This window comes from Anabrus simplex, chromosome 1, assembly GCF_040414725.1.
Source record: "Anabrus simplex isolate iqAnaSimp1 chromosome 1, ASM4041472v1, whole genome shotgun sequence".
Taxonomy (NCBI): Eukaryota; Metazoa; Arthropoda; class Insecta; order Orthoptera; family Tettigoniidae; genus Anabrus; species Anabrus simplex.
In genome coordinates, this window is record NC_090265.1 from 117,205,223 (window position 1) to 117,217,989 (window position 12,767).

The window sequence follows — 12,767 nt, forward strand, 5'->3', positions numbered from 1 at the left end:
AAATGTCACGGAAACTCGGATCAATCTAAGTTTAGAAGGCGCAGATTTATAAAGACCCTGTATAAGAACGTTGAGGTGGAACAGGTATTGTTTAAAAAAGTAATTGAAACCTAATTCATTCTTTACGGGAAGAAAAAAGGATTGCATCAAATAAGGCATCGGAGAAGAAAGAAGACGGAATATGTAGTCGTTACAGAACGAAAGAATAGTTTAAACAGAAGACTGAAGCATAATTGCGAGCTATACAGCAGAGAACAGCAATCGAGATATGGAGAAGATCCGAAAAGTGAATTTGAGACCACTGCAGAGAAGAGGCGAGAAGTGAAAACTCCGTACTTCAGGCATTATAGTACACTGAAGAGGGATTAAATTAGCAATTCGAATCCATAATTAGCCTGAGAAAAAATATATTTATTAGCAAGAAACTATATCCACTTAGGAATATAGACGCAATTTTACGTAGGAACAATAATATATATTAAGAGGCTAAATTAATATCTTAAATATGTATTCTACCAATCCAATGTTAATTTCTACTTTCATGAGCAACTGTGACATCAAGGAATCCGCTTAAGCTGAGGGAGAAGATTACATAGGATGCCATAACGAAGCAGAGCAGCAGCAATGCATTGGGACCAGAGATGACGTCTGGAGAGTTGGAAATCAGCCGCATGGAGCACGTGCAACATCCGAGGAGAAGGCAGCAGTTCCCAGAGGAGTGACGAGATATGAGATAAGTTTCTTGTTTAAAGGTATTTATATCATTAGATAGAAATAATTTTCTTCAATGAAATATTCCGTTCAGATTTATTCTATGCCCCAAATTCTAACCGCACTCTTATCTTAATAACCGCGAATATTAATTATTTTAATTGATGTGTATACTGACATGTGAAGTGATATGCTTATGCAGATGCTTTTAGTGAGTGTATCGACATATCATACCAATCTGCTTGGAAAGGCTATTCAGATATGATTCTGAAAGCATTGGGAAGAATGCATGTCTTATAAGACGTAGATGAGCTCTAGGAGGCAATACGATTGATTAACATGACCACACCTGTACAAATTAAAGGAAGAGATGGATTCCACTTGAATTATTGAGTATTGCAGTAGTAATATCGTCGAGGAAGAATATTTCCGTAATTAATGAGATGTTATAAGGAGGAATAACGAAATGAGAAGAATGATGGCTAAGAAGATATAGTTTTGAATTGTGTATTTTTTTTTTATTTTTTTTTTTTTTGCTAGCGGCTTTACGTCGCACCGACACAGATAGGTCTTATGGCGACGATGGGATAGGAAAGGCCTAGGAGTTGGAAGGAAGCGGCCGTGGCCTTAATTAAGGTACAGCCCCAGCATTTGCCTGGTGTGAAAATGGGAAACCACGGAAAACCATCTTCAGGGCTGCCGATAGTGGGATTCGAACCTACTATCTCCCGGATGCGAATTGTGTATTAGTAGAGACGTTGAGAGTTAAATGTTTATATTTCGAGAGGTTATATGTAAGAAGAAAATGTTACGGAGTTGTATGATACATATCGATAGAGGATCGTATTGAATAGATATTATAGGATTATGTTTATGTTGAGAAGAGTGTATTAGCAAGAGATCAGCTGATTTTTATGTCAAATTAAAACACATAGTAACATACCATGAGTATTTGTTAGCCTCCTCAAGCATAATGGTGAAGATATAGGGATAGGTGACAAGAGTAATCGACATTTTTAGGATCTTTCTTTCTCAAGCGAACTATAGGTTGAGATATTAGCTAATTCAAATGAATGGCACGGCGGAATATGAAATGAGGGCAGACTATGATTAACGGTAGAATAATATCTGAATGTTTGGCACATCCTTTCGTTTACTATACTAGTGGATGGAGAATGAAAGTTATATTTGTCTTGTTTATGTTTGCTAATATTGCAGATGAGATTTAATATAGAAGAAATAGATGAATATTTCATTTTCTAACAACATTTTTTGAAAGTATGGCAACAATCTATAGTCATATTAAGGAAACTTATCAAATATCTCGGATCTCACAAGTGAAACACAAAGTTATAAGAAACCAATTATGAAATTTCCCAAATAATGAAGAGAATAAGGATGAAGGTCTTGTATAAGGACGTCAGGTATATTAAATATGAATGAAGTTAGATGAAAGCCAACTAATCTACGTGAATTATATTTTCAGTAGGGCATCTTATTCATCATTCGACTTAATTTTTTTCGACAGAGGAGTCGATTTTGCTAGTTGCTTTACGTCGCACCGACACAGATAAGTCTTATGGCGACGATGGGACAGGAAAGGGCTAGGAATGGGAAGGAAGCGGCCGTGGCCTTACTTAAGGTACAGCCCCAGCATTTGCCTGGTGTGAAAATGGGAAACCACGGAAAACCATCTTCAGGGCTGCCGACAGTGGGGTTCGAACCTACTATCTCCCGAATACTGGATACTGGCCGCACTTAAGCGACTGCAGCTATCGAGTTCGGTCAGAGGAGTCGAAGTGTGATTTAGATGCTAATAGATGGTGTTAAATAATCCAAAATTATGAAGTTTAGTATTGAATGGATGAGTTATTATCAAGAGGAAGATACCATTTCAATTGTGATTCATTGCCAGATAGAAATGTAAAATATGTTTGATTTTTATATGAAAGCACTTTGTTCTTTTCTCGTGTTAACAGAAATTTATTTTATTTTTTCGCCAGATTAGCATGCTAATAAATTAGTATAATGATAAGTTGGATTTATTATTCATGAAAGATAGGATAAGATATGTAGAGTTAAGACAACATTCATTAGCGTTAAGAATTATTCATACTGAATGTCCAATGGAGACGTCCACCGACAGAATTGGTTTATTGAGCCATACTAAGGGGACTAGAAGGCGATCTTTCTCGGAACCTACGATGAATAAGTAGAATATTCATGAAATAAATTTTCTCCCTGAGATGCTACCGGTATTATTACACTTCAACTTGGACGCAGGTGGGGTAGAGTACATTATACAGTACAAACAGTGGCGTAGGTAAGGGGCAAAAGGGATATTTATTCCCCCTCATGAGGCGTTTGAGAAACTAAAAATACAATAAAAATATCCATTTGCAAAAACATCCGTTTAAAACGTGTTTTATTATTCCTAAACCTATCATCCCCCCGTAAGAGTCTCCCTGGCTCAGACGGCAGCGCGCCGGCCTCTCACCGTTCGGTTCCGTGGTTCAAATACCGGTCAGTCCATGTGAGATTTGTGCTGGACGAAGCGGAGGCGAGACAGGTTTTTCTCCGTGTACTCCGGTTTTCCCGGTCATCTCTCATTCCAGCAATCTTCCTTCACTCCAATATCATGTCGTTTCATCTGTCAGTCATTAATCATGAGTAGTGCGACAGGCTTCGGGAGCCGGCACAATTCTTATCATCACCGCTAGATGGGGGCTTCATTCATTCTATTCTTGACCCGGTTGAAATTAGAAATAGGCTGTGAATTTTCATTTATCATTCCCCACTCAACCGTAAATTTTATTTAACTGGTTCTTTGCGCATTTAGAACGTGCATTTTGAGGGTTAGGTTACATGCAGCTTTGATCGGCAAGTTACGAATGGCTGAGAGCAACTGGAAAGAATTTGTTAGATAAGAGGATGTCTGCTTGTATATTATTTTGCGGAGTAGAAGCAACGAAGCAGGCCCTGCGGTGTAGGGGTAGCGTGCCTGCCTCTCTTACCCGGAGGCCCCGGGTTCGACTCTAGGCCAGGTCAGGGATGTGTACCTGGATCTGAGGGCTGGTTCTAGGTCCACTCAGCCTACGTGATTACAATTGAGGAGCTATCTGACGGTGAGATGGTGGCCACAGTCAAGAATCCAAGAATAATGGCTGAGAGGATTCATCGTGCTGACCACACGACACCTCATAATCTGCAGGCCTTCGAGCTGAACAGCGGTCACTTGGTAGGCCAAGGTCCTTCGGGGCTGTTGCGCCATAGGGTTTGGTTTGGATTTTAGAAGCAACGAATGATAGCTACGACGATTGTTTATTGTAAGCCAATTTAGCTCATGGAATGCAGGAGTTACGATGAAATTTTCAAATGCTCATTATAAAGTGGACGCAAGCATTCTGAGCTCTCTCCAGTGGATTAGTGAGATCGCCACTTAGCCTGCCTTACACGACGTCGCAGTAGTCGAACAGAGGCATTATTAGCTGCTGAACCAACAACTTTCAGACCTGACTAGTGTAAAGCTTTGACCCACAGTGGCACTGGATCCTGTAACTAAAGGTTATTTTCCCTGCATACCAGACCAGTAATGTTACCCTGAATTAGAGGTGTACGTCCTCCAAACGTGATACCACCCCCAAAAATGACAGAACTTCTTTGGAGCAGATGGTGCTCCAGGCTGGACAACTCGTTCTCTCACCGGATCGTCTCCAGACTTTTTCTTTTTTTTGCTAGTGGGTTTACGTGGCACCGACACAGATAGGTATCATGGCGACGTTAGGATAGAAAAGGCCTGGGAGTGGGAAGGAAGCGGCCGTGGCCTTAATTATGGTGTGACTGGTGTGAAAATGGGAAACCACGGAAAACCATCTTGAGGGTTACCGACTGCTAAGCGCACGACCAACTCGCCCGGTCTCCTGACTCTAATTGTCCCGATATATGGGTGCAAGGTTATGGTGACTTGTCAGGAAAGAGCGTTGACCTTCACGTTCACTTTAGTTGTGCTTGATGTTATGGGCTATAAGTTGTTGCTCACCTTACACGAGCTACTTTAATGTGTGATTTGATAGTGTATTTTGGCACACGCTTCTTGATATCAGTCCTTCATCGTGCAGCCGATTTTTAGCACTGTCTTATCTGACACAATTACTCCGACGGCCCATGAAGATCCTGGCGGAACGAGGTGGCAGTAGCGGTGGGCCTACGACGTGCTGAAAGTAACAAATGCCGAACCTCTCTGCGAGTTGTTTTGTCAGGGCATCCCATGCATTGTTGATCAGCAACTGTTCGTCCCTCCTGTAACATTTTCCCACCTTTGGAGGCATGACTCTGACCCACTCTAACACGAACAGCGACATCCATGTGCCATCATCCTATTTGTAGCGTTGTCACAATTCGAATACGAACAGAAGCAGAAATGGTGTACCTTTGTCATGTTTAGCTCAATCCTACACGTACTGTCTGTACACCATCGACCTTACAAGTGATGTTAAACTGATGGACACGACAAAGGTCTTCTATCGGTCAAATATCAAACCGAATGTGGGTTTTTTGCTAGTGGCTTTACGTCGCACCGACACAGATAGGTCTTATGGTGACGATGGGATAGGAAAAGCCTAGGATTTGGAAGGAAGCGGCCGTGGCCTTAATTAAAGTACAGCCCTAGCATTTGCCTGATGTGAAAATGGGAAACCACGGAAAACCATCTTCAGGGCTGCCGACATTGGGATTCCAACCCACTATCTCCCGGATGCAAGCTCACAGCCGAGCGCCTCTAACCGCACGGCCAACTCGCCCAGGTGAATCTGGGTTTAGCATCACTATGTATCTCAAACATCGTGTGAAATAGTAATATGCAAAACATTTTTTCTGAACACTGCAAAAGGTAGATCAGCCCGGGCGAAAATGTAATTTTGCATTCAATTTGGGAAATATCTCGGGGCAATGGTCACATACAGTAGTGTGGTAATAAAGTAAAGTTAAAACATAATTACCGAACAACAAGAACAACAACAACAACAACAACAACATCAACAACAGTAACTACTACTGCTACAGCTACAACAAGAGTACAACAAGCAATTCCACGGAAAGAAAATATTTCAAGAAATACTACTAGTTTAACGTTCAGAATCCAGCATCATCATATACAAATACACACACAACTTCGGAAGATAGTGGTTCGAATACCGCCATCGGCAGTCCTGAAAATGATTTTCCGTGCCAGTACATCTTCCGACACGAGGCCGACGTATTTGAGCACCTTCAAATACCACCAGACTGAGCCAGGTTTGAATATGACAAGTTGGGGTCAGCTCTACCGCCTGAGCTATTCAGTCCGGCAAAACGTACTTCGAAGTAATCACTATCATCAGGTAACTAGTATTTACGTATATTGAACAAGTGTCTTCTTTCAACTGTACACTCTCCAATGAGTTTATTTACTTTGGTCAATTCTTGTTCCCTTCCGACACGCATGCAGTGGTGGCGATAATGGCCCCGCAGACACCCCGGGGCTTGTATTACGGAGAGTTACTCCAAACTTAGACCGTCGTAATGCAGAGCTTCTCCCGTCAATAGGAGTACGGTAGTTATTTTTGAAAGAATGTGGGTTTCCCAACCTGCTCCAATAATAACCATGCCTTGCTGCCACTCACTACAATCGACAAAGCTTTTGAAGTTATTAGCCAGGTCTGAGAACCCAGTAGTCAGCGAAGATGCTATAACAATGACTGCCTCATTATCTAAACTTTAAATACTGAAGTTTCTAGTCTATTTATAACTCTCGGCAGTCAGTGTAGGTAAGTTGGCCTACGATTGACGGTTGAGTTGTAAATAGTAGTAAATTATTTGGACCTAGGAACGAGATTATTTCTTAATATTGTGACGGTCAGCGCATTTTGGTCACTATAATTGGAAGATCCATTTCTTGTGTGTGTGTGTGTTCGCACCTTGTAAGTGTATTACTTCAATTTCTACGGATGTGAAAACTAAATTGTATAACTTATTATTATTATTATTATTATTATTATTATTATTATTATTATTATTATTATTATCGTTGTTGTTCATTGTAATAATATACAACTTTGTACTACGAAATAAACCTGTAACTTTTCTTATAAGGAAACGAGGGACCCATTTTAATTATTGCGGGGTTGGATTTATTTATTTATTTATTTATTTATTTATTTATTTATTTATTTATTTTATTTTATTTATTTATTTATTTATTTATTTATTATGGCTTCATTCATGTGGCGATGTTAGGGCACCCGGCCCTCTCTTACACTCAACCACAATACAACAAATAATATTGAGGCTATATGTTCAGTCCGTCAGCGATGCCGCTGGTGGGATCCTCAACAGCTCTGCCATCAGGTGTCATAGATGGCCTAGGCATCACTGGAGAGGCGTACTAGGGAAATGAGGAGTGAGGTAGTTTCCCGTTGCTTTCCTTACCGAGCCAGAGTTGCTATTACATATCAGTCTGCCAAGCCCACTGAAATGCATACACCAACCGACCCTTTGAGCAACATTTTCACACCATTTGTAGCAGGGACTGTCTGCATAAGGATTGGCATTACTAGTATCGCTCATACTTCAGTCACTTTCATATTGTCAAAGCCAAGGATAGGACAGAGACAGATATATTAAAGTAACAAAATTGCTCTAGCCTATACCAGAAGACATAGTGTACTGTAAACACTAGGTCCTGCCAGCAAAGACATAATATTGAGGCTGCCCATTACTAATTATATTAATTATACTACACGTCTTAAAACAATACGAAATTCCTCCTGTAGCACTAAACAATACCATTATTCCATTCCGTGAAACAGTTATGAATCTTGGTGTGGCTATAAGCGAAACATTGAACTGGTCGCAACATGTGACGAAAGTGTGCCAAAAGGTATATCAAAGCCTGCATCCTCTGAAGCGTTTTAAAAATATATTTCCTTGGTCCTTGAAAATAAAGCTAATTCAATCACTCTTGTTTCCAATTCTCGAATACTGTGATACAGTTTTTATTGATATCAATAACGAGCAAAGCATGAGACTGCAACGTGCCCAAAATGCATGCATCAGGTATGCATTCGACATACAACTATACGCCCATGTATCCCCATTCTATACACAATTATCTTGGTTACGACTGAATGGCAGACGTAGACTCCATGCAACTACTTTGGTGTATCAAGTGCTTCCTGAAAACACTCCTCCTTACCTATCCACCAGATTTCGCTACCTTAGTTCCCTACACCTGTTCAATACCCGGTCAGGCTGTACGCTAGAAATTCCTGTGCATCGAACCGCACCCTACAACAGATCGTTCACGATCACCGCCACGAGCTGGTGGAATGAACTCCCCAATGACATCAGAGAAGCTAAATCTAAGACAAAATTTAAAATCCTTTGCCAGCGTCATCTTTTAAGCACTTCCAGTCTTTCTTGAGTGTGAATGGGATGCATGAATGAGAGTGAATATGGTTGTTTATTACAATGTGTTCCTGTATGTAATTTAGTTATACTTTACTCGCCTTAGTTTAGTAAGTGATACTTTAGTTGCTTTAGTTATACTTTAGGTTGTAAAAATTTCATATGTTTAAATTTTATGTAAAAATATTACATTGCATATACATGAAGTGGTTAAGTGTAAGAAAGGGCCGGGAGCCCTAACTTCGCCACAATAAAGACGCTTTAATAATAATAATAATAATAATATATTCTTTCCAAATTAAGCTTAAGTTACACACCCACACAATATGCAGCTTATTAGCTTATTAGCTCGTTAATTCAGTCCTCTTTTCTCTCTCACACAGACACTTGCACTTGCGAGCTTCTTAGGGTCGCTACTGCATGCATGGCATTTGTTTAGCGAAGACATACGACTTTTCCATTGGCCGATGACTGACTTGGATATTAAGCTCCTTAAAATAGCAGTCAGTCAACATTAACGGAGCTTTCCACTTTCACCGTTACACCTTACGTGCGCCTTTCCTTTGCTTATATCTTCAGTCATCGAACGGTTGGACATCTTCCTTTCGTTTAAGATTCGAGTCAACAAGGGATACTCCAAAAATAATAATTACAATTGCCACCATCACCACAAAACCATTGACTATTCAATCAGTTTGTTATTCGATTCAAGGTTACCGTGTCTAATTAATTCATAACGTTGTGTGAATACAAAGACACTATTGTATTGGCAGATAAACAGTTCTGAAATATTATCTGGACAATGATTAAAAATAATGTATGGTACGAATACTTCTGGAAAATACCAGCGTATGTGACATGTATCTTGTAAGAAATCCTAATTGAATTTCAGTATCTACACAGTGTTAAATATAGGTGCGTAATGAAGTACTTCTTGAAATATTCCTGTGGATAATTATTGTGTAAGCATGTAACATTTCCAGCAAACTCTGCTGTTTATCAGACCTGTTGTAAAATACATTGCCTTTACTCTTGTTTGCAGACTCATACGAATTCTTGTGGTACTCCTGTCTACCCAGGAAAATCACTATGGATTACTTAGCAGCGCCTTTAGTGCTGTTGCTGCTGCTCCTCTTGCTACAGGGTCTTGGTGGATTTCCAGGGATGATCAAGCGCTCCGGCTGTAACGAAATGAACGGCTTCTGCTCCTGTGTGCAAGAATTCAGCCTCCAGTGTGTTGACATGGGCATCGATAGCCTAAGCTTTCTACGTGAAAATCTGCAGAACGATAGCTTCGCCTTAGTCTCTCTATCCTATAACAACATATCGGAGATACTGAATGGGGACCTTCCTTTCTACTTGTTCACCGAACTTGTAGTGTTACACATGGATCACAACGCAGTCTCGGAGATACAGCCTCAGGCTTTCGAAGAACTTCCTGCACTCAGAAATATAAACCTCTCTTTCAATAGAATATCCAACATTCACAGTGACACTTTCAGAAATAATACAAAACTGAGAGAGTTAGGACTATCGCAGAATTATCTCACAAGTGTTGACTTTGTACGGAAGGTTCCTAGTTTGCAGTACCTGTTTCTTGATGGCAACAAAATTTCCATTTTACCAAACAAAACATTCAGCAACAGTCCGTCCTCGGATCTTTATCTTATCAACCTGAGAAACAATAGTTTACAAACAATAGAGCCAAAAGCGTTCTATGGATTAACTAAACTACAGTTTCTTCTTCTCGAAGGTAATTCGTTAACAGTGTTGCATCCTGGAACATTCAGATTCACACCAAACTTAAGATATCTGCATGCAGACAGGAACAGACTAGCGAACCTCAGCTTATCCCATAACACTATAAATTTGAGGGAAGGTTTCTTCTCACAAAATAACATTTCTGTACTTACAAATGATATTTTCTCCGGATCGTCAGTTGTTCAATTGGAAGAACTTAACTTAGAAAATAACTCTATATCAATAGTAAGACACCGTGCGTTTCAACGTCTACAACGACTGTGGAAGCTGAATTTATCAGGAAATAATATTTCATTAATATATCCAGATACATTTCAGAATACTACCTGTCTTAGTATATTAGATGTGAGCAACAATCTAATAGATAATTTAGACTTCGTAAGAAATATTCATAATTTGGAATACTTACTGATGTCTCACAATAAGGTTAACACATTATACAATGAAACCTTCTGTTCTTTTAGAAACTCCTCTGAACTCTTTCGAATTGATTTATCAAGTAACTCTATATCTACCATAGAGCCCCTAGCATTTGAGTGCGTGCAGGATCTGGAGTACCTAGACCTCTCTAACAATAATATATCCTTCCTGTACAGTGACATATTTCGAAAAGTTACAGAATTATTGGAATTAAATCTGAGTAACAACCACATAACTGAAATTAGAGCTATTCAGAATATTCCAAATTTGGAGGTGTTAAATTTGTCTAACAATGATATTCCTATTCTTTTCAATGAAACTTTCTCCACAACTAATTCCTCTCGCCTGCAAAGGATATATCTCGCAAAAAATAATCTCACTAGAGTCGAACAGTTTGCATTTGCAGGTATTAGAGAGTTACAAATGTTAGACTTATCAGGAAACAACATATCACTCATCAGTCCAAATACCATACCATATATACGAAATTACTACATCGCTTAAACACGAAAAAGCTACGAAATTCAGCAACATTTCTTCTGAATTAACTCTGACTCCCTCTCCCTCGAAAGGGAGTGTAGACAATGGAGTTATCAGAGTATCGTTTTGTTTAAACGGAAAAATAATGTATTTATTTAGATCTTGCGGAGATTGCAAACAATATTTTCAGATTTTGTGAATCTGTTTTTCGGATAGAATAGTACTTTGTGTGGAGTTTAGTTAAAAACCGACGTTTCATGGCACTTCAGTATGGTTCACGTTCAAATTGTTTGCCTTCATAGCTAGTTAGAAAACGTTCGGAGAGATCTCAGTAAAGTGATAACATACATATCTTGAACTTCCAGTAATACACTTTTAAATTGGAGAAGATAATATTCATAAACATATTAACGAAGTCTATTATGGTTCAAAACGAAATTAATTAATCATTGAACCGGTTCCATCCACCTGCATTTAAAACGTACCCACTTTACGGATCATAGAATGTAAAAATAGTTCCGTTTTACTGTCTGAATTTAAGAAATGATAAATAAATAACTCATTAGAATGTTTTAGAATGAGACTTGCTCATCAGATCATCTTCATTCCAGATTTCGAACAGAAAAACACTGATGTTGAGTACTTATAGGCTTAACTGCACAACACATTTGAAACCGGTGAAAAAGTAACATGGTTTTGAATTCATTGTAGATTACGAGATGTCATTGATATCAGTTTTATTAATCGTCTAGTGAATTATCTTAAGTAAAAGAAAAAAGTTATGAGAAATTATTATACATTGGGATAAATGTAACGAAAGTGCCACGGTGGAATCCCATCGAAAATGTTTAAAATCCACCCGTGCTAGAACTGCCCCCCAATTTCCAGGCTTAACTTTACCAGGAGTCCAGTCAGCTTAGAAGAGATTTCTTCTATGCAGGAGCTCGGTTCTTAGGTCAAAATCTTCAGAGTGAAGTGTTGACTACACTGCCTCGTTTTCTGCTTTGGAGAGGTCAAGAATGAGTGGAGTTTGTATATTTGTATATTTGTACATTTGTATATTTGGTCACTAAGGGCAATTTACCTCGCATTAAGAATTACATTCTTAGAGGCTTAGCCAAACTTAACAGTGTGAAGATACATAATATGGAAATAAAGGGGCAGCTTTAAGTGCTCTTTTTAATAACACTATACATGGGGACAAAACATAACGACCTCTCCTCACACCACTATTTTCCAGCAACAGCCCGGTGTCTATTAGCGGCTTGTACGTCTACCATAGACCGCGTTGCCAAATCGTCTACTGCACTCAGCACGAAGAAAGGGTAAAGACTGAAGAGCGTGTGAAAGAAAGTGGTTTGGCAACCTCACCACACCAAACAAGGATCACTTAGAACTCATTAACTCAGCAGGGTGCAGGGTGTGATTGACAACTGGCTTCCAGCTCGCTTCCAGGGACTGAGGCCGTCGTGTTTTGTCCCCAAGTATAACTGGTTATGCCCGTGCAGAAGAAACTAATGTGGTAGATTCAAAAGACGGCCACGAAATAATACTGAAGTGTTCGTAGATGAAACAAAAGTGTCAGTTAAGTCATATGAACATTTTCTGACAGAAATGTGTTCACAAAAAATAGGCATTATTTTGGAGATAATGTCCTGTAAAAATATGTGATGTAAAATATTCCAGATCTATATATTTCGTTACACCAGTCAAATGAGATACAAATATATGATAAATGTAATCAGTTGGTATAAATTTCGCATGAACAGTATACTAAATTAATATTTTTGAAGAGTATGAATACGTTTCCAAATAAAATGCGTAATTGAACATGGGATGATATGGCACATAACTTAGTGTCAGTATGAAGCTGATACTATGATTGTGTGAATATAAGTACTTTATCGAACTTGAAGGAAAAATTTAACGTAATGTAGTATAGATACTTTGTG

The 12,767-nt window shown here is 39.1% G+C and overlaps 1 protein-coding gene across 1 annotated transcript in view; it reads left to right on the forward strand.

Moving 5' to 3' along the window:
* Positions 1-10,391, forward strand: part of LOC136857537 (leucine-rich repeat-containing protein 15) — a 98,463-nt gene extending 88,072 nt beyond the window's left edge. The window contains exons 2-3 of the mRNA XM_068225015.1: positions 9,197-10,293; positions 10,380-10,391. Coding sequence (XP_068081116.1) covers positions 9,244-10,293; positions 10,380-10,391 — 1,062 coding nt within the window. The 5' untranslated portion in view covers positions 9,197-9,243. The remainder of the gene's footprint in view (positions 1-9,196; positions 10,294-10,379) is intronic.
* Positions 10,392-12,767: the final 2,376 nt, after the last annotated feature.